General features: G+C 41.5%; 2 protein-coding genes across 3 annotated transcripts in view; one reads left to right on the top strand and one right to left on the bottom strand.

Annotated features, from left to right (window-relative positions):
• Nucleotides 1-9,223: 9,223 nt before the first annotated feature.
• LOC135556125 (apoptosis regulator BAX-like) lies at nucleotides 9,224-15,228 on the top strand. 2 transcript variants are annotated; one of them, XM_064989056.1, is made up of 6 exons: nucleotides 9,224-9,499; nucleotides 9,668-9,698; nucleotides 11,729-11,896; nucleotides 12,509-12,647; nucleotides 12,744-12,848; nucleotides 13,098-15,228. In XM_064989056.1, the coding sequence occupies exons 1-6, from the start codon at nucleotides 9,478-9,480 to the stop codon at nucleotides 13,239-13,241; spliced, it is 609 nt and encodes a 202-aa protein (XP_064845128.1). In that variant the 5' UTR covers nucleotides 9,224-9,477; the 3' UTR covers nucleotides 13,242-15,228. The 2 variants fall into 2 exon arrangements, with proteins under 2 accessions (XP_064845128.1, XP_064845127.1); XM_064989055.1 differs by having other exon boundaries at nucleotides 12,503-12,647.
• A 136-nt stretch (nucleotides 15,229-15,364) lies between these two features.
• Nucleotides 15,365-22,955, bottom strand: part of LOC135556123 (potassium voltage-gated channel subfamily C member 1-like) — a 141,566-nt gene continuing 133,975 nt past the window's right edge. The window contains exon 4 of the mRNA XM_064989053.1: nucleotides 15,365-21,641. Coding sequence (XP_064845125.1) covers nucleotides 21,628-21,641 — 14 coding nt within the window. The 3' untranslated portion in view covers nucleotides 15,365-21,627. The remainder of the gene's footprint in view (nucleotides 21,642-22,955) is intronic.

The following is a 22,955-nucleotide window of genomic DNA, read 5'->3' as shown; positions in this document are numbered from 1 at the left end:
TTGTGTAAGAGTATGCTAAGCTAGCTTAGCATTTTGAGTAGCATTTAGCACGCAACATTTTCACAAAAACCAGATAACCAAATAAATAAAATAATTTACCTTTGAAGAGCTTCGGATGTTTTCAATGAGGAGACTCTCAGTTACATAGCAAATGTTCAGTTTTTCCTGAAAGAATCTTTGTGTAGGAGAAATCGCTCCGTTTTGTACATCAGATTTGGCTACCGAAATTGCGCCCCCAGAGTTTCAAGAGGTTAACAATGTCTACACTGAATTTCTGATCAATTTGATGTTGTTTTCAAATGGGGAAAAAATGCTTTTCTTTCAAAAACAAGGAAATGTCTAAGTGACCCCAAACTTTTGAACAGTAGTGTAAATGATTTTTTGTTAACTTCTTGGATATAGGGGGCGCTATTTTAATTTTTGGATGAAAAACGTTCCCGTTTTAAACAAGATATTTTGTCACGAAAAGATGCTCGACTATGCATTTAATTGACAGCTTTGGAAAGAAAACACTCTGACGTTTCCAAAACTGCAAAGATATTGTCTGAGTGCCACAGAACTGATGTTACAGGCGAAATCCAGATAAAAGATCCAATCAGGAAGTGCCGCATTTTTTGAAACAGCCTCATGCCAATGACTCCTTATATGGCTGTGAAGCAGCTCGGAGTCAGCTTACGTTTTCCCCAAGGTGTCTGCAGCATTGTGACGTCTTTTTAGGCATTTCCATTGGAGAATGCCTGTTAGAGACCATATAGGGCGAGTGGACGCATGGTGTCTCCCGGAGAAAACGTTGCGTAAAATACTGAGGTAGCCATTTTTCCAATAGTTTCTTATGAGAAACCAACTGCCTCCATGGATATATTATTGAATACATATGTTAAAAACACTTTGAGGATGGATCCTAAACAATGTTTGCCGTGTTTGTCGATATTATGGAGCAAAGTTTGAAAAAAGTTTGGCGTTATAGTTGAAGTATTTTCGGTCGATTTCTCAGCCAAGCAGGATGAACAAACGTGACGTTTTTTTGCCTCCAAAAATATTATTTTTGGAAAAAAGGAACATTTGCTACCTAACTGGGAGTCTCCTGAGTGAAAGCATCTGAAGTTCTTCAAAGGTAAATTATTTAATTTGGTCGCTTTTCTTATTTTTGTGAAAATGTTGCCTGCTGCCAGCACAGCCTAGCATAGCATTATGCCATGCTAAACTTATACAAATGCTTGTTTAGCGTTGGCTGTAACGCATATTTTGAAAATCTGAGATGACAGTGTTGTTAACAAATGGCTTAGCTTGTGTTTCAATATATTTATTTAATTTCATTTGCGATTTTCATGAATAGGAAACGTTGCGTTATGGTAATGAGCTTGAGGCTATGGTTACGCTCCCGGATACGGGATTGCTCGACGCTAAAGGTTAACTAGAAATTTCTGCTAGTTCGTTTGTGCTAACATGTGGGTTTTAGCTTGCTTGAGCCTGCTAACTGAGGAGTGTTAATTCACCGGTTTCTATACAGGTTTCATTTTTAAACATGTATCTTTCAAAGGAGTTCTTTAATCTAACTGCTTAACTATTTATCTGTACATGGAATTGTATTATTATTTTACTATTTTTTTCTAATCTTTACAGGAAAATGCCATCTGATGTGTGGAGACATTTCACTTCAGCTAATGTAGAAGGAAAAGCTGTGTACATTTGCAAATACTGTGCCAAATCATATGTGAAGAATGCAACAAAGATGCAGAATCATCTGGCCAAGTGCATAAAGCTCACAACAAGAAACCTCTGACAAAAGTCCCTCTACTTCTATTCGAGGTGAAAATGATGAATCAGACACCTTATCAATAGCAACAGCTCATGGTCCTCATGGAATCATTAGTTTTGTTGACTCAACGGAGTAACGAAGTCAGAGAAATGCTGATGAATGTCTTGCTCAACCTGTATATGCAACTGGTTCACCTCTGGTGCTCTCAGGCAATGTGCATTGGAAGAGGTTTCTGAATGTTCTTCACCCAGCATACACCCCTCCAGCCTGACATGCTTTATCTACTAATTTGCTGGATGCAGAGTTCAAGTGAAGGTCAAGCAAATCAGAGAAAGCAGACTGTATTGCAATCATCTCTGATGGGTGGTTGAATGTTTGTGGGCAAGGAATAATTAACGACATCATCTCCACTCCTCAACCAGTATTCTACAAGAGCACAGACACAAGGGACAACAGACACACCGGGCTCTACATTGCAGATGAGCTGAAGGCAGTCATCAATGACCTTGGACCACAGAAGGTATTTGCACTGGTGACAGACAATGCTGCGAAAATGAAGGCTGCTTGGACTAAAGTGGAGGATTCCCCCCCTCACATCACACCCATTGGCTGTGCTGCTCATGCATTGAATCTGTTCCTCAAGGACATCATGGCACTGAAAACAATGGATACACTCTACAAGAGAGCCAAGGAAATGGTTAGGTATGTGAAGGGTCATCAAGTTATACCAGTAATCAACCTCCCCAAGCAAAGTCAGAAGAATAAGAGCACCACATTGAAGCTGCCTGGCAACACCCGTTGGAGTGGTGTTGTCATCATGTTTGACAGTCTCCTGGAGGGGAAGGAATATATCCAAGAAATGGCCATATCACAGTCTGCCGATATGGACAGCCCCATCAAGAGGATCCTCCTGGATGATGTATTTTGGGAGAGAGTGGTAAGCAACCTGAAACATATAGCAGCAGCCATTGCACAGATTGAGGGAGACAATGCCATCCTGTCTGATGTTCAGACTCCGCTTGCAGAGATGTAAGAGAATAAATCTGTACTGCCTTGCCAACTTCACCTTTGCTCCAAGCAGAGGAAACTGCAGTTCTGAAATGCATCAAAAAGAGTGAAGACTTCTGCCTGAAGCCCATACATGCCACAGCATACATGTTGGACACCAAGTATGTTGGCAAGAGCATCCTGTCTGGGGCAGAGATCAACAAGGCCTATGGTGTCATCACTACCGTGTCTCGCCACCTTGGCCTGGATGAGGGCAAGGTTCTTGGCAGTCTGGCGAAGTACACTTCCAAGCAAGGGCTTTGGGATCGAGATGCAATATGGCAGTCATGCCAACATATCTCATCAGTCACCTGGTAGAAGGGACTTTGTGGATATGAGGCTCATTCTCCTGTTGCCTCCATCATTCTCCAAATCTCACCAAGATCAGCCGCCTCAGAGCGCAACTGGTGCTTGTGTGGGAACGCGCACACACACACACACCAAAGCCCGCAACAGGCTGACAAATACAAGGGTTGAAAAATTGGTTTCCATCAAATACTTTGAAGAATCTCAAATATAAAATATATTTTGATAGGTTTAAAAATAAATTGGTTACTACATGATCCCATGTGTTATTTCATAGTTTCGATGTCTTCACTGTTATTCTATAATGTAGAAAATAGTAAAATCAAGAAACACATTGAATGAGTAGGTGTGTCAGAACTTTTGACTGGTACTGTGTGTGTGTACACACACACACACTTCAAATAACATTTTATTAGTCACATGCGCTGAATACAACAGTGAAATGCTTACTTACGAGCCCCTAACCAACAATGCAGTTTAAAAAAAAAATATGAATAAGAAATAAAAGTAACAAGTAATTAAAGAGCAGCAGTAAAAACAATAGCGAGACTGTATACAGGGGGGTACTGGTACAGAGTCAATGAGCGGGGGCACCGGTTAGTAGAAGTAGTATGTACATGTAGGTAGAGTTATTAAAGTGACTATGCATAGATGATAACAACAGAGTAGCAGCGGCGTAATGGGGGGAGGGGGTGCAAATAGTCTGGGTATCCATTTGATTAGATGTTCAGGAGTCATATGGCTTGAAACAAGAATCCATTTAGAAGCCCCTTGGACCTAGATTTAGCGCTCTGGTACCACTTGCCGTGTGGTAGCAGAGAGAACAGTTTATGACTAGGGTGGCTGGAGTCTGACAATTTTTAGGGCCTTCCTCTGACACCGCCTGGTATAGAGGTCCTGGATGGCAGGAAGCTTGGCCCAGTGATGTACTGGGCTGTTCTCACTACCCTCTGTAGTGCCTTGCGGTCAAAGGCCAAGCAGTTGCCATACCAGGCAGTGATGCAACCAGCCAGGATACTCTCGATGGTGCAGCTGCAGAACCTTTTGAGGATCTGAGGACCAATGCCAAATCTTTTCAGTCTACTTAGGGGGAATAGGTTTTGTTGTGCCCTAATCATGATTGTCTTGGTGTGCTTGGACCATGTTAGTTTGTTGGTGGACACCAAGGAACTTCAAGCTCTCAACCTGCTCCACTACAGCCCCATCGATGAGAATGGGGGCGTTGCTTCCCGGGTGGCGCAGTGGTTAAGGGCCACCAGAGACTCTGGGTTCGCGCCCAGGCTCTGTTGTAACCGGCCGTGACCGGGAGGTCCGTGGGGCGACGCACAGTTGGCATAGCGTCACCCGTGTTAGGGAGGGATTGGCCGGTAGGGATATCCTTGTCTCATCACGCACCAGCGACTCCTGTGGCGGGCCGGGCGCAGTGCACACTAACCAAGGTTGCCAGGTGCACGGTGTTTCCTCCGACACAATGGTGCGGCTGGCTTCCGGGTTGAATGCGTGCTGTGTTAAGAAGCAGTGCGGCTTGGTTGGGTTGTGTATCGGAGGACGCATGACTTTCAACCTTCGTCTCTCCCGAGCCCGTACGGGAGTTGTAGCGATGAGACAAGATAGTAGCTACCACGGAATTGGGGAGAAAAAAAGGGGGTAAAATTCAACAACAAAAAAGAAAAAAAAAGAAAATGGTCCACGTTTTCCTGTAGTCCACAATCATCTCCTTTGTCTTGAGAGGTTGTTGTCCTTGCATCACACGGCCAGGTCTCTGACCTCCTCATTGTCGGTGACCAGGCCTACCCCTGTGTTGAGGATCAGAGTGGCGGATGTGTTACCTACCCTTGCCACCTGGGGGCAGCCGTCAGGAAGTACAGGATCCAGTTTAAAACGGAGATGTTTAGTCCCAGGGTCCTTAGCTTATTGATGAGCTTTGGGTGTTGAACGCTGAGTTGTAGTCAATGACTAGCATTCTCACGTAGGTGTTCCTTTTGTCCAGGTGGGAAAGGGCAGTGTGGAGTGCAATAGAGATTGCATCATCTGTGGATCTGTTAGGGCGTTATGCAAATTGGAGTGGGTCTAGGGTTTCTGGGATAATGGTGTTGATGTGAGCCATGACCAGCCTTTCAAAGCACTTCATGGATACAGACGTGAGTGCTACGGATTGGTAGTCATTCAGGTTACCTTAGTGTTCTTGGGCACAGGGACATTTACATTACATTTACATTTAAGTCATTTGGCAGACGCTCTTATCCAGAGCGACTTACAAATCGGTGAATTCACCTTATGACATCCAGTGGAACAGCCACTTTACAATAGTGCATCTAAGTCATTTAAGAGGGGGGGTGAGAAGGATTACTTTATCCTATCCTAGGTATTCCTTAAAGAGGTGGGGTTTCAGGTGTCTCCGGAAGGTGGTGATTGACTCCGCTGTCCTGGCGTCGTGAGGGAGTTTGTTCCACCATTGGGGGGCCAGAGCAGCGAACAGTTTTGACTGGGCTGAGCGGGAACTGTACTTCCTCAGTGGTAGGGAGGCGAGCAGGCCAGAGGTGGATGAACGCAGTGCCCTTGTTTGGGTGTAGGGCCTGATCAGAGCCTGGAGGTACTGCGGTGCCGTTCCCCTCACAGCTCCGTAGGCAAGCACCATGGTCTTGTAGCGGATGCGAGCTTCAACTGGAAGCCAGTGGAGAGAGCGGAGGAGCGGGGTGACGTGAGAGAACTTGGGAAGGTTGAACACCAGACGGGCTGCGGCGTTCTGGATGAGTTGTAGGGGTTTAATGGCACAGGCAGGGAGCCCAGCCAACAGCGAGTTGCAGTAATCCAGACGGGAGATGACAAGTGCCTGGATTAGGACCTGCGCCGCTTCCTGTGTGAGGCAGGGTCGTACTCTGCGGATGTTGTAGAGCATGAACCTACAGGAACGGGCCACCGCCTTGATGTTAGTTGAGAACAACAGGGTGTTGTCCAGGATCACGCCAAGGTTCTTAGCGCTCTGGGAGGAGGACACAATGGAGTTGTCAACCGTGATGGCGAGATCATGGAACGGGCAGTCCTTCCCCGGGAGGAAGAGCAGCTCCGTCTTGCCGAGGTTCAGCTTGAGGTGGTGATCCGTCATCCACACTGATATGTCTGCCAGACATATGTCTGCCACCACGGTGGTCTGCTTGAAACATGTTGGTATTACAGACTCAGACAGGGAGAGGTTGAAAATGTCTGTGAAGACACTTGCCAGTTGGTCAACGCATGCTCGCAGTACACGTCCTTGTAATCCACCTGGCCCTGCGGCCTTGTGAACGTTGACCTGTTTAAAGGTCTTACTCACATTAGCTGCGGAGAGCGCACACAGTCGTCCAGAACAGCTGGTGCTCTCATGCATGTTTTACTGCCATTTGCCTCCAAGATTAAATAGAAGTAGTTTAGCTTGTCTGGTAAGCTCATGTCACTGGGCAGCTCGCGGCTTTTCTTCCCTTTGCAAGCCCTGCTACATCCGACGAGCGTCACAGCCGGTGTAGTACGATTCGATCTTAGTCCTGTATTGACGCTTTGCCTGTTTGATGGTTTGTTGGTGGGCATAGCTTCCGGGTTAGAGTCCTGCTCCTTGAAAGCAGCAGCTCTAGCCTTTATCTCAGTGTGGATGTTGCCTGTAATCCATGGTTTCTGGTTGGGGTATGTACGTACAGTCACTGTGGGGACGATGTCGTCGATGCACTAATTGATGAAGCCAAAGACTGATGTGGTGTACTCCTCAATGCCATCGGCGGAATCCCGGGAACATATTCCAGTCTGTGCTAGCAAAACAGTCCTGTAGCTTAGCATCTGCTTCATCAGACCACCAAGTCCCTGTTTCTTCCTGCTTTAATTTTAGCTTGTAAGCAGGAATCAGGAGGATAGAATTATGGTCAGATTTGCCAAATGGAAGACAAGGGAGAACTTTGTCTGAGTCTCTGTATGTGGAGTAAAGGTGGTCCAGAGTTTTTCCCCTTCTGGTTGCACATTTAACATGCTGATAGAAATTTGGTAAGACGGATTTAAGATTCCCTTCATTAAAGTCCCCGGCTACTAGGAGCGCCGCCTCTTGTTTGCTTATGGCGGAATACAGCTCATTCAATGCGGTCTTAGTGCCAGCATCGGTCTGTGGTGGTATGTTGACAGCTACGAAAATTACAGATAAATTGTCTAGGTAGGTAGTGTGGTCTACAACTTATCATGAGATAGCAGTAGCTCAAGACTTCCTTAGATATCATACTCAAGCTGTTATTTACAAAAATACATAGTCCACCGCTCCTTCTCTTACCAGACGCCGCTGTTCTACCCTCCTGGTACAGCGTATAACCAGCCAGCTGTATGTTGATAATGTCGTCGTTCAGCTACGACTCCATGAAGCATAAAAATATTACAGTTTTGAATGTCCCGTTGGTAGTTTAATCTTCAGTGTAGGTCATCTATGTTATTTTCCCGCCCTCTTACCCCTTTTTTCTCTGCCTTGTCTTCATACAAATGACGGGGATATGGGCTTGTTCCCAGGATAGCAGTATATCATTCACATCGTGCTCGTTAAAGGAAAAAAAAGATTCTGCCAGGCCGTAGTGAGTAATCGCAGTTCTGATGTACAGAAGTTATTTTCATTCATAAGAGACTGTAGCGGCAACATTATGTGCAACAAATTTAAAAAATAAGTTACAAACACAAAGAAACAAACAAATATTTTTTGTTTGTTGGGAATACATGACCAATTCTGAGTTGAGCTCACATTTGATTGGCTGCAGAGACTGACACCTCCAACTCAGAGTAACCAATCAAATAAAAAGGCCCCTATGGAGTATCAACTATTGACAGAGTAGTGAGGTCAGGGTACACTTTTCAGGGTGGGTATAATTTGTGGAACATTCCGATAGGAATCTGTTCCAAAAACTTTGTAAATAACAATGTTGCCAACAAACAACACATACAAAGTTGAATAGCGGGCAAATAAGATCCCGGTATGGAAATGGGCTATTTCATTAAGTTTTTCACTCACCACGTTAATTCCGAAAAATGTCTGTCCTCACTTTGGTAACCTATGGACATATATTAAGAATAAACTACGTGGTGAGTAGATGCCTATTCGGCAGCTAGTTAGCTAGGTGAATTGATCGCGCTATTTTGTATGCGTTGTTTGTTGGCAACCTTGTACTTTACGAAGTTTCTGGAACAGATTCCCGTTGGAACGTAACACAAATTATACCCACCCCACTTTTCACCAGTTCCAAGCACATCCTACAGCACATAATCTAGCAAAATATATATTTTAGAAATATAATCTGGACATGTTAGTTGGTGAGCTGTTAAAAGAGTCAGACTGCTGTTCTTCACAGAAGATCCCAACCGACTTGACCCAAGGCGTGTCTGCCTCCTGAGTTAGTTACATTAATAAAGTTCACATGGTAATAGCCTGCTAACAGAAATCCAATTATCTAAGACATGGTGTAAAGCGTGATATGAAAGAAAAACGTTATATCATTGCTATTCTAACACTGTTTTATTTCGAGTAAAATCACCTCAATGTATTTTGTGTCATACTTATACATATGCAAAGAATATCTAGACACTTATGCAACAAATACATGTTTTTGTGTTGTTTTTACCTGAGCCGTCACAGTGCTGGAACTACACGGTCCGTACTCCATTGATTGAAAGATATCGTGCATTGTGTTGGTGGTGCTGCCAGTCATGATACAATGGTGCAAGAAGTAACTTTTAACTTGTGTTGATCACCAACATGATACTATGCATCAGAACTGGCTTTTTTGCTCTGTAGTCCATCAGCGTGCTAACCAAAAGTAATGATAGCTAAATCTGTGATCTGAGAGTTCATATACCCAAAGAAAAGTTCCCCATGACGAACTGCAACGTGCTGCCTGAAGAAAGGTTGTTCTGCCCTGTCGCGCTAACCCCATCCTCACTAGCTTAGTTGCCGCCCTCTCTGCTTTAGCTAGCCGGTCAAAAATCAACTAGCTAAAGAAGCTATCAGCTAGCAAGTTGTGTATGGTAGTCAGTTTCCACACGGACACATTAGCGTGAGGATCCATATTGACAATGCGCACGCGCGGATTGTCTGTCCGCTGCTCGTCTGCTCTCCGCTTTCATTCGACTGTTCAGTCTTGTTGTCGTCAGAGGCCATTCCTATTTTTTTTGTGTTTTTGATTCTGCATATTATCTCAAAGGAATGCCACATTTTCTTAATAGAGATAAAACAGCAACAACCATTGTCTGTCAAATAGAGCTAGAATAGTTGTATCCTGTTATAAGAGAATAACTACAGTTACTATACTGAAGTTTTCTGAAGTTACAGCTCGCTAGCTAACGTTATCGTTCGGGCTGGGTGTGGACTGCCAATGGCGTGTGTAGAGACATCAGGTAGCTAGTTCTGCCAGTGCAATGTCTCATCACTGCAACAATGTATCCAAGTTATCAGTACATTGTTATTGCTAGCTATCAAGATTCTGTTCTATTAGGCATATTTAATTATTTTTTATGTTGACGACCTAAGCCGATTTTGATTTAATTGTTTTATTTGTTCAACAGATGACAGAGTAGGAGAGGTCCTGCTGAAAAGGTGAGTTCACTTTCACAGATACTCAAAACTAATCAAAGATGCATCATATGGACACACCTATGCTACCGGTCAAAAGTTTTAGAACACCTACTCATTCAAGGGTTTTACTTTATTTTTTACTATTTTTACATTGTAGAATAGTAGTGAAGACATCACAACTATGAAATAACACATGGAATTATGTAGTAACCAAAAAAGTGTTAAACAAATCTAAATATATTTTATATTTGAGATTCTTCAAATAGCCACCCTTTACCTTGATGACAGTTTTGCACACTCTTGGCATTCTGTCAACCAGCTTCACCTGTGATGCTTTTCCAACAGTCTTACATATACCAAGCATTGTTGACTGCGTTTCCTTCACTCTGCGGTCTGACTCACCCCAAACCATCTTAATTTGGTTGAGGACGGGGGATTGTGGAGGCCAGGTCATCTGATGCAGCACTCCATCACTCTCCTTCTTGGTAAAATAGCCCTTACACAGCCTGTAGGTGTGTTGGGTCATTGTCCTGTTGAAAAACAAATGATAGTCCCACTAAGCCCAAACCAGATGGGATAGGCCTGATTCACACAGTCTCCTCTGAACAGTTGATGTTGAGGTGTGTCTGTTACTTGAACTCTGTGAAGCATTTATTTGGGCTGCAATATCTGAGGCTGGTAACTAATGAACTTATCCTCTGCAGCAGAAGTAACTCTGGGTCTTCCATTTTTGTGGCGGACCTCATGAGAGCCAGTTTCATCATAGCGCTTGATGGTTTTTGGGACTGCACTTGAAGAAACTTTTGAGCTTTTCTTGCCATAATGTGGACTTTGGTATTTTACCAAATAGGGCTGTCTTCTGTATAACCCCTACAACACAACTGATTGGCTCAAATGCATTAAGAAGGAAATAAATTCCATTAATTAACTTTTAAGAAGGCACCACCTGTTAAGTGAAATGTATTCCAGGTGACTACCTCATGAAGCTGGTTGAGAGAATACCAAGAGTTTGCAAAGCTGTCATCAAGGTGAGGGGTGGCTATTTGAAGAATCTCAAATATTAAATATTTTTAGATTATTTTTTTTAACCACTTTTTTGGTTACTACATGATTTTATATGTGTTATTTCATAGTTGTAATATCCACTATTATTCTACAATGTAGAAAATAGTAAAATAAAAAAGGAAACCCCTTGATTGAGTAGGTGTTATAAAACTTTTGACCCGTAGTGTAAATGTAAACCTGTGACTGCTTCCAGTGGTGGGAATAGTACCCAATCCTCAAGTACCCATACTTTTGTAAAAGTAAAGATACCTTAACAGGAAATTACTCAAGTAAAAGTGAAACTCACCCAGTAAAATACTACTTGAGTAAAAGTCTACAAATATTCAGGTTTAAATGTACTTAAGTATCAAAGTAAATGCATTGCTAAAATGTACTTAAGTATCAAAAGTAAAAGTAGAAATAATTTCAAATTCCTCATATTAAGCAAACCATACGGTACAATTCTTGTGTTTTTTAAATTATGGATAGCCACGGGCACACTAACACTCAGACATCATTTATAAACAAAGCATTTGTGTTGAGTGAGTCCAGCAGATCAGAGGCAGTAGAGATAGACATGGATGTTCTCTTGAAAAGTGTGTGAATTGGAGTAAAAAGTTTTAAAAGAAAAATCTTTCTGAATGTTGTGAAGTAAAATGTAAAAGTTGTCAAAATTATAAATAGTAAAGTACAGATACCCCAAAAAAACGAGTTATGTAGTACTTGAAATATTTTTACTTAAGTACCTAATACCACTGGCTGCTTCCAACCTCTTGCTTGGATGTGTATGCATGTGTGAACCTTCCATGGGGTTGGGAATTGACAAAAACAGAGAGCAAAAAAACGATGTATTCTCTACATTGTCAGCTAAGTTCAAGGAAGAAATTAAAACCGTCAGACATCGTGTGTCGTGACAACAGTTGTTTAGTTTGACACACAGTAGGCTACAGCAGGCTATGTGCTCTAAGAAGGAGTGGTTCTGGACCAGAATGCTCTCTCGTCCCCAGAGTGATGCAGGAGCAGCTGGATGAGGTGTTGTCATCAGAGTTCCCGGTAGTGGTCTCCGCAGAAACTCAGGAATTGGAGAGTGAGCAGGAGCAGAAGATGGTGTTACAGCTGGCTGTGATGATACGTACCATCGGAGACGCCTTCAAGGAGAACAGGGAGCTGGACGAGTCAGTTGATATTGGAGCCATTGCTTTGTGTTTTACAGTACCTGTTAAATATCTCAAACTGTTGTTATGTGAATTCACATTGATTAATTTGATGCATAGACTACACCGCAAATCGGGAACATTCTCTGAACTTAATGCGAATCTTCGATAATGTTAAGGTTTTATCTAACATTAGAATTTTTTTTCTTCAGATAACGATTTAAATGAAGTGTCCTTGGAATGTTCTAACATTCATTAAAATGTTATGCACAACATTTGTAATAACCACAACAGAACATTCCCCAAATGTTCTCATTAAGTTTCCAGGTAATGTAATAATAAAAACAGACTAAATGTGTTCTGGGAACATTCTTGCAACATCAGGTGAATGTTTTATACAAACATTGTTTAATTGTCAGCACAACTGAAGAAAAAAAAATTGTGTAATGAGAACATTTGCCGCAACCTAACGAATGTTCTGGGAACTTTCACAGAATCAATTTTGGTTTGCTGGGTAGCTAAACAAATATGAATATAGAGTATGCTTGTCTATCAGTGTGTTAATTTACAATGGTCTAAGTCAGTAGTCTAATTCTTACCCTACCTCCCTCAACCCGCCTGTCCAAGCAACAGTGTAATAGATGGAATGGTGGGGCAAATGACCAGCAAGACCAGCTACTGGAATTTGGTAGAAAAGGTATTTGAGGACGGTCAAATCACCTGGGAGAGAATTGCTGTGCTGTTCTACGTAGCAGGGAGGATAGCTGTCAAGGTATGTTATACAGTGTTCTTGTTACTTTGTTATTATTATTGGATGTACAGTACAATCACTGTGTGTGTATTAAATCACTCTTTTCATCTCTGCTAGGTGGTGATTGCTCACCTCCCCGAGTTAGTGAAGGACATTCTGAAGTGGACTCTGGAGTACTTCAGAAGCAAATTACTGCACTGGATCCAGAAACATGGAGGATGGGTAAGATATAGATACCATCAGAGGCTGTCCCCAAAGTGTTTCCCCTTTGTATTAAAGTTAACAGAATGGGCAATATTCTATATTAATATAGACTTGGTCTTGGTTGTTGTGTATGACGTGGTATTAACTATTGTTAAAGAAAACTGTGATTGTCATTGATTTCTCTAACTTTCTCCACCCTCTTTCTCTCCTCCCACTTTCTCTCTCCTCATCATTCTTTGTTCCCCCTCTTTAACTCTCTCTTCTCAGATGAACAGTTTTGCTGCGCTGGCACGTGTACAGGTGGAGAGGATATCCTCTATTAGCGCCCGGTCCTCAGGGCTCATTCTGGTCTTCCTCGGAGGTGTCATAATGGGTAGTGTTATCACCTGGAAACTGGCCAGGAGGACCTGACACACACATACACAGTCCCACTCCAGTTCAAACGCAATTGTTTGACATGACATGCAAACGTGTGGGCGTACACACACACACACACACGCACACACGAATACATTTGTTTACCTAGTCTATGTATTATTAGTTACCTACCTTCTGGGTTGCTCCGGATAAATAAGATGACCAGATGCTGCTGGAAGTGGTGTTGGAGAGCCAGTAGGAAGCACTCTTTCCTCTGGTCTAAAACCGTCTTTTGGATGGGACGTTAAAACGGGTGTCCTGACTCTCTGTGGTTAATAAAGATCACATGGCACTTATCATAAGAGTAGGGGTGTTAACCCCGGTGTCCTGGCTAAATTCATCTGGCCCTCATACCATCATGGCCACCTAATCATCCCCAGCTTCTATTTGGCTCATTAATCCCTCTTTCCTGTAACTATTCCCCAGATCGTTGCTGTAAATGAGAATGTGTTCTCAGTCAATTTACCTCAACTTAAATTAAATTAAACAATTTTTTTATCAGTGCCTTCAGAAAGTATTCACACCCCTCAACTTTTTCCACATTATGTTGTTACAAAGTGGGATTAAGATGGATTTAATACTTTTTTTCCAACACAAAATACTGTATTACATCTCTACACTTAGAAAAAGAGAGCCACCTGCACTGCTATTTTAGTTTTCAGTTAATCTGATTGATTATTCTCTCATCATTGATTTCATGTACTTATCTCAGCAATTTCAGGGCTTTCTGTATAGTTATCTAATGTTGGTGTGGCATATTATTATGTTTTAATGTTAATCTTGAATTACAAAAACTCTTCTTAAACATTACTGTTGCTCACAGAGTGAGTCTATGCAATTTATTTTGACTTGTTAAGCACATTTTTACTCCTGAGCTTATTTAGGCTTGCCATAACAAAAGGGTTGAATACTTATTGATTCAAGACATTTTTAATTCATTTGTAAAAACAAAATATCTCAAAACATAATTCTCCTTTGACACAAAATCTCAATGCAATCCATTTAAAATTCAGGCTGTAACATAAAGGGATGTGAATACGTTCTGAGGGCACTGTATATATATTAACCTACAGTCATGAAACCAAAGTGTTGGGGAAGAGCTCAGTACATTTTGTGTCACTACCCTTACGGAAAAAAACGTGAATTTCACGTTTTTAACGTGATCTTATGGGAAGTTAATATGACAACATGTAAAAGCAACATGTGATAATATGAAATTGCACATTTACAACATGTGATGCCATGAAACTACACCTCACAACATTTGAAGGTTTTTCCATGTGAAAGTCACAATTTGATTTTCACATGTGAAACTGCAATTCACATGTGTGGTGAAAACATGTTATTCTCACATGTGAAAGGTGGTGTTAACATGTGAACTCTGTATTGAATACATGTGAACAGATGGTTTCACATGTGAACAACTGTCCTCGCATGTGTCTCTTTTGTTTACAAAGGTGAACATTTCAGCTCAACATGTGAACAGTTATTTCACCTGTATATACGATTTCAGATGTAAAAATATAATTTCCACATGTGAAACTGCAAATAAAATAAAACTGTATGTCATCACATGAAGTGTTCCAAAACCACATGGTTTCAAATGTTACAAATGTTAAAATGTTACATGTGGAAATTTCACTTGTGAAATCATGTGGTTTTTCCCGTAAGGGTATATCATCATGTTTGTTGATATCCTGCTAGACTAGGGTATCTGCCTGAAATGAGAAACCAGTGTAAGCCTAACAGACAGCCCAATCATGTTATGTGATAGTTTTTTTTTGACAGAAATGTCATATTATTTTTCAATACAATATTTTACAGAAATAACACATGAATACCGATTTGATATTTTTGAAGTTTATAAAAATGTATGAAACATGTATTTTGAATAAAAAACATTTGGGATGTTTGACTTGAATGTAATGTATTAAATGTGCCATTTTATTAGGATAAACAAAATAAATATGAGTTGACGGTGTTTGTGCTGTAATAATCATGTTTTAACTATGACCCCTAAAAGTCCTCAACATGAGCGTCAGTCAGTAAGCTCCATAATATCAGTCGTGATAGGAATTGTTAGCTAGATGTACAAAGAATGCACAGGACACAAATAGAACATTTTGGCATAAGCTTTTAATATTTTTATAGAGTTTTTGATGTTTTCTCTTTGAATTGGATTTGCTTGTTTTTCCAGTTAATTTTGTGGGGGGGGGGGTTTCGTTTTATTATTCTTGTTTTATTTTCCTATCTGCAATGGAGAAGAGTTTTTCAGATTAATTAGCATTCACTTTCAAACTTTCATACTTTTAATAATAGAACTGTGTTTAAGTCTCTTTTTTCACAAACTTGTTTGTTAAATTATTACTGTTTATTAACCTTTTTTTCTTTACACGTTTCAAAAATATAAAAGGTAAATTATAAACATTCCATTGAAATATATTTTATACAGTTCTTGATTCTTTTTTTTCTGTGTTATGACATTAAAATTGTATCCAGTATCAGTCTTTATAGCATAAATCCCATTCAGTGTTATTGTAGTAGCCTTCTCTTCTTCCATCTCTGTCTTCCCTCTCTTTCTCCCCTGATTGGAAAGTGGCATGGCTGCACCCAGTGCCTTATTCCCTTAGCGGTGATGTAGTCACAACAGTTGGCAGGACCAATAGAAACATTAGCTGCATTGGCGCTAGTAGTGCAATGTTCTTTCAAATGTAAAAATCATAACACAAATCAGCAACAAAACCACAAATCAGACAAAAGAGTAAACAAGTCACCAAATGATAAGAAAATAAATAAAAGCACCAAATAAGAAAAAAATAACATAAAAATGTAAGTAAAGCAATGATATTGACATATCTGTATCTGGAGTGGTAGATTAGTAGATAAATAATCTACTGTTATAGACAGAAGAAGTGACAGGCAAATTATATGTAGAGATGTACAGATGCAAAAGACAGATGGACATGTAAATATTTAACAGAATGGACAGATTGGCGCTATGCTACTAGCACTGCTGAGATATCCCGGACTGTTGTATGTGTATCAGGAAAGATACCGGACTCATGAAACTGAGCCTATTTCACCTCCCAAGTGCAATACACAGAAAGATAGCCAGTGTATTTCTACCAATTCAGTCAAGCCACACTGCAGTAAAACAAAAATATAACAAAAAAATCTACATAATAAAAAGTGATATAGATTTCTTTTTTTAATCCCCCCATCCTCTCACCACTGGCTGACAGAGAAAGAGGAAGACAGAGATTGCCGGCGAAAAGAGAGTTACTTCATTCTGGCCATTCACAAATAAGTCGTCTTTTTTTTCTCCCACACATGCATTACAATTGAACTTCAAACAATATGTTAGAAAAACACAAGAACAAGGATGCAAAAAGAGCTTCTTCCTCAAACATGTGTGGAGGGAGAGAAAGAGAAGGGGATAGGAGACGGGGATGAGAGGGAGGAAGACGTCGGGGAAAGAGAATATATGACAGCGGGTTTTCTGGCTTTACTCTGCTCCTCTCTTGATATGTTTTGTATTTGGGTTTCAAGTAAAGTTCTGCAAGTGTTGAGCTGTCAATCCTCTAAAGTGGGTGTGGCCAAGTTCAGGAGCTGGATCACACACACCCCCACCTGCACATGTCTTCAGGTAGCCCACACACACACACACACACACATTCCTATTAACACACAGTCAGACTCACAACTGTGGTAGTACAGCCATTCACATAAGGTGGCGGTTATTCACAGTATATTCACCACCTGTTTTGTGAAAACCCATCCCAAAACTCAGAGACTAGATGTGTGTATGCATGCTATCAAATCAAGATGAAAACATTAAGAGGTTTTTTTGTGTTTTTTTTTTTTTGAGGTGGTAAGGTTACTTTGACAGTAAGTTTAAGTAAATGGCATTGGACTCCCCCACAAAATTGAGGGTTTGGAAGAAATTATTGCTCTGACAATACCCCCCCCCCTCCCGACATTTTAAATGGAACGGTCTGTGTGGGTTGTGCTACCAGAAGGATGATGGGGGGGGGGGGGGGGGGTATGATCCATTCACCTCTGTCCTTAGCTGTACCTAAGCCAGTTGTGCCCCTCCCCTCTTCTTCCCATCCACCTTGCACCTGATCCCCCTCCTTCTTTACCCCACAAACAATAATTTCCAACTTCAGAATGAAATGTCTAGTAGTGATGCATCCTTCCATAATCTATGATTACTTATGTCTCTATCATTTCAAGTCATCCTTTTGGTAACGAACATAGTGCCATAATACACTTTTTTTGGAAAGGGAGAGAGTGAAAGAAGGAGTAGGCAGGAGTTGAAAGAGGGAGAGAGGGAATGAATATGAAAGGGATGGGGGTCGAGGAGAAGGAAAGGGGGAGGAATCAGACATAAGGTGATGAATGACAGAGATCCAGTGTATCAAATGAAAACTGCGAGTACAGGGACATATCCTGATTGGCAAACTCCAGGGGAGACCCCTGACCCCCCTATTCTAATTACTTTAACCCCCACACACTTCAGTAAACAATGCACCATGCTAGATATAGTAGCTGCCCCTTTTTTTCCACCATTACCCTGCCCCATTCTTGCCCTCCCACATAACAGACAGACCTAACACACTGAACTCCTTTGGCACAATGAAACACTGAAGTATAATCATATGCTACAGTCAAACTCTTGCATAGGTAGTTGCTCAGTTCTCAGTACAGTTAGCCCCCAGCATCTCTGGAACATCATCAAAATCTTCATCATTGCGTAATAACAAATAAACAAACTGAAACAAAGCAACAGTTTTGGCAAGTTAACACTCATTTGAGACAAAAATATAAACTAGCAATATGCAAATGAATGTGACCCAAATTGTATTTGACAAGGTCAATGAATGTGACCCCAAACATAATTAACTCGCCTCCTCCATTGTAACATTAAATACCACCCAGAGTGTCACCAGAGACGAACCACGGCTCAGATGATGACACTTCACTGGGGATAAACTACATCCCCCGCAACGCACTGGAGCCCAGTAGAGGGCGACAACGAGTAGGCTACATCATATTATCCAAACTCTGATGTAGGCCTAGCTAGAGGGTTTGCGGTGACTGGCGAGATATGACCTATACATACGGGCCTAGAAACTGAACATAGCAACATTAGTTTTCACTTGAAAACAAACATGGAAAAACAGGGGGAAATAAAACCCCACAATCTGTTGTTTAGCATGCGGTGAGGTGCCTGGTGTGATGCATCCAGCCAAACTGCAAAACAGGCAGTGGAGGTGGAAGGTCAACATGAGCTTTTCTTCATCAACAGAACAACAACAATTCATCTAGATAAGCTCAATATGATAGCATAGATAGACCGTTCGGCATTCCCTTCATGCATATTTGAACAGCAGTTTTCCTGGAAATATGCTATCCCCACCTGAAGAAATGGAGCAAAGATGGCTGCTTCACCAACGCCGGGGGCACCAGTATGTGTAAAACAAACACTATTGACCGTCACAAGGGCTGTAGAGTTAGCGAGCTTGGGGGGGGGATTATGTTAAATGCCACAATGACACGTTATGCACATCCCTATAATCATGGAAATAGGCCTACAGTACATTATGTCATAGCAGTACAAAGCTATGCATCGTACAGCTACAATATCAGGGCTGAGCTAATATGACACTATCTGACCAGTCAGTGCAGTGCTACAGGTGCTAGCTAGCTACAGTGTTATTGGGCTACACGATCCAATCGATATAATGTATTGTATTAGGTCATCGCGAATCTCGTTCATTTGATCAGATACTTTCTCCCAATGCTCTGTAGGCAATTAGCCTGGGGACGGTGTGAGGTCTGATCTCCGCTAGGTATCGCTACACTGTTTTAGTTAGCCGAGACCTTATAGAGTCTACAACCGTGTCCCGGTGGTGAAGCTGCCATCTCCCACCTTGAGCACGAGACTGAAAGAACAACAACAGAGTCCATCATGGTCGTATTCATTAGTGCACACCGTAGCAAACAGCTTTGCAGCGGAAAACGTGTTAGACAAGTTCAGGGATAGTCCATCCCGTTCCGGGCAGTTTGCTTCCGTTTGGATCCTAGTGAATATGACCCATCGGATCTGAGTACAGTCCAACTAAACATAGTTATACAGACAGACAGTGGAGAGGGGACCTGGATGGACAGTGGGGTGGAAGACAGAGAATTGGCAGCAGGGGACACAATCAGGGCGGTAGGACCAGAGAGTGAGAGCAGTAGAAGAAGAAGTAGCAGAGCACAAGAAGAGTAGTCATCAAAGTAGTAGTAGAGTAGTTGTAGTATCAGGGGAAGTTCATCGCATAGTTCATCTCTGGTAGATTTGGTGGTGTTTGTATCTTATTTATCTAAGAAAACATTGTTCAATGTGTATCTTGCAATCCTATTTTTTTTTTCGTTATTCCTTTTTTATTATCCCAAAACAAAATATAGATCTTTTTTTTTAATATAATCCTGCTCTTTTTCTTTTTTTATTAGTTGCATATAACATAAATATTTTTTGTTTCCTCTCGATTTTGTTCATTTTTTCAATTCCTAGCCCTCTTTTTTTACGGAGGGGGTGGGGTGAGGGCTTGCAGAAGTAGACTCATGCAGAATAGTCATGCTGGTAAACAAAGGAATAAAAATGCATTTTCACTTTTTTCCCCAGAATTGTTTATCAAAGTTCACCCTGTTCCCGCTATTTTCTCGCACTTCCTTGCAAATCTTTCTGATCCCCCCAGAGGTGCAGTGCTCTTTCTACAGAAAGGAGAGCGACCTTTACAGGAGCCACTCTCTCCGCGAGCAGTTGACCATTTGTTATCTTGACACTTGCAAATAGTTACCAATTGGATATTTTTGAAAAAGGTTGATGTGACAATGATTGTTTGATTGTTTGGTTTTAAAAATAAAGTCTCTCTGGTCTCTCTCTCCATCCTTTTGTTCTCTACGTTTCGTTCTTCAGGTTTTTTTTCCGATCATGCCATGCAGTTTGCTACGGAGGAGGAGCAATGCTGAGATGCAGAGGGGTGTAGATAAAGAGAGGGAGAGATTGAGAGCGAGAAGGTGAGGGCAATGTATGTCCTTGTTTTCCAGCAGTCGCTTCCCGTTCTTGGCATGCGTGTTGCGAATGCTTCCAGTGTCTCTCTCCTTTGGCGTCCTCCTCAGCTCTTCAGCACACACACTCCCACATGCGCACACTGGTTTTCTTTAGGTCCAAATCCTTCAAAGTGGTCGATGAGTTGATCTGTTCGGGTCAGCCGACACACTCTCATGCAACACGCGTCAGCATCAGTCAGTCAGGGAGTGTATCGTATTTCAGATCTACGCACAGGTTTATATGAAATGGCCAATGGCCTGGTATACTATATGCCTGGTTGCTCTACTATTGGGGCCCATAATTCAGTATCTTCTGAAGTGTGTCTCTTGTGAGAGGTAAGAGGAGGGCTGTAAAATCGATGAAAACAGTCCAACAGGTGTGACTGACTGAACATAAGAAGATAGTGTCACCATAGCGGGCTGACTCAAGAGTCACTGGATGCAATGGTTGTTCAGCCTCATCGCTTTGCATAGTGTTTGGCTGTAAAACGGTACAATTACTGTGATGTAAATGTATTTGGCCGTTGGCTAGCACCTGGCTCTCCTTGTCTGTAGTCACATCCACGCTGACTATGTTGAGTCATCTCAGACCACTGCAGTAGCTTGTTTATTATATAGCCTACCCTACTGTACGTCCGATCTTTGAAGTACTAAATAGGAAGATTTAAAAACATTTGAATATACTGTATCTGAAGAGCCGGTAAGATGTAATTTGTCCAAGGGAACATTTGACAGTGGTTAAAAGCATACATAGTCTATGACACAGTAGGATGACAACCAAGTTGTGGAACACTGTCCTCCTATCCCATAACCCTTTGGCTCTTTCCTAGGGGAATTCTGTTCTATTGTTTGTTTCTTTTATTATATGTCTGGGATTTCAATGTCAATGACTTAGTATAGTAAGACTCTGTAAAGTATGCTGACATAAGGTATGTGTTTCAGTGTGATGCTTTTCCAGGTACTCAGAGTCACTGTAAGTCTGTCACGTTGGTCTGCAGTTTTGTTTTCTAAGGGATGGTGCTGACTGAGGAGTCCGCAGGAACGAAGGATGCTTCTGGTGTGGAGGGATGAACAAATCTTTTTGACTCTCGTTGTCTTCTATCATCCGCTCATCATCACCTTCAGTTCTCTCTTTCTTTCGTTCTCTCGCTCTCTCTCCTTTTCTCTCTCTCTCTCTCCCTCCAGTTACGTATCCCTTCATTCTACAGTGAATCCAGTAGGGAGCTCTGGGTGAATTGTGTCCTAAGGTTGTTCCTCTTCTTGGACAGAAAGGGTAATTTTAGAAACTCAACACTGAAAAAAAAGAGGAGAGAAACAAGGAGAAGAATCAGTGGAAGTTCCAGCAAACCTAGAAAATCAACCAGCTACGACTGGATGTTTAAAAACTTACATGATCCAGGGTAGTTTAGTTGATATGATTAACCTAACATGAGCTTGAATGGGAGTTTGAATTCATTTCACATTCTCAATTGTTTATAGTCACGTGTTTGATTCTATGACTGGATGGGTTTAGTTATGATGAGTACAACTGTTCAAAGCAAAGCAAATGATTCAACTGATCGATAGACGATAAAGCAAACAAAATACCTGTTTTTTGCAAAGCACATCTGGCATGCATGTACACAAAATACGAAAAGGCAGAAAAGCCTGCAAGTTTTGCACAGACACACGCACAGACACCAATACAATTGGCGTGGGTGGTTTCAGTTCTTGTGGGCTGTTAGGTCTGCTGGTGTTTGTCTACCTCTTAATTCATTGGTTAGTCATAATCCAATAGGGTGCTTTTCCAGGAAAGAGGACTGAGTCAGTGATTTTGGAGGTCAATCCCATACAGAACTACAGCCCACCAGGAATGTTAGTTTAGCTAAACACAGACCAAGAGCTAAGAACACTTCAGAAAGTATTCATACCCCTGGACTTTTTCCACATTTTGTTGTGTGACAGCCTGAATTTAAAATGGATGAAATTGGGATTTTGTGTCATTGGCCTACACACAATACCCTTTAATGTCAAAGTGGAATGATTTTTTTTTAGAACATATTACAAATTAATAAAAAATGAAATGCTGAAATGCCTTGAGTCAATAAGTGTTCAACCCCTTTGTTATGTCAAGCCTAAATAAGTTCAGGAGTAAACATTTGCCTAACAAGTCATATAATAAGTTGCATGGGCTCACTCTGTGTGCAATAATAGGGTTTAATTATCTGTAAGGTCCCACAGTTCGAGTAGTACATTTCAAACAGACTCGACCACAAAGACCAGGGAGTTTTTCCAAATGGGTAGATGGTAAAAAAAAAGACATTGAATATCCCTTTGTGCGTGGTGAAGTTATTGACTACACTTTGGATGGTGTGTCAATACACTCAGTCAGTACAAAGACACAGGGATCCTTCCTAACTCAGTTGCCGGAGAGGAAGGAAACAGCTCAGGGATTTCACCACGAGGCCAATGGTGACTTTAAAACAGTTACAGAGTTTAATGGATATGATAGGAGAAAAGTGAGGATGGATCAACAATATTGTAGTTACTCCACAACACTAACCTAAATGACAAAGTGAAAAGAAGGAAGCCTGTACAGAATAAACATATTCCAAAACATGCATCCTG

Source organism: Oncorhynchus masou, chromosome 15, assembly GCF_036934945.1.
Source record: "Oncorhynchus masou masou isolate Uvic2021 chromosome 15, UVic_Omas_1.1, whole genome shotgun sequence".
Classification (NCBI taxonomy): domain Eukaryota; kingdom Metazoa; phylum Chordata; class Actinopteri; order Salmoniformes; family Salmonidae; genus Oncorhynchus; species Oncorhynchus masou.
The sequence above is the reverse complement of the archived record's forward strand: the minus strand, read 5'-3'. Positions and strand labels throughout refer to the sequence as shown.

What these genes read in the sequence shown, in the direction of transcription:
- LOC135556125 (XM_064989055.1), top strand. Translation starts at nt 9,478, where the DNA reads ATGGCGTGTGTAGAGACATCAG. An exon ending in GGAGAGGTCCTGCTGAAAAG is followed by an intron (nt 9,699 to 11,728) that starts GTGAGTTCACTT and finishes TCTCGTCCCCAG; the next exon opens with AGTGATGCAGGAGCAGCTGG. An exon ending in TCCAGAAACATGGAGGATGG is followed by an intron (nt 12,849 to 13,097) that starts GTAAGATATAGA and finishes CTCTCTTCTCAG; the next exon opens with ATGAACAGTTTTGCTGCGCT.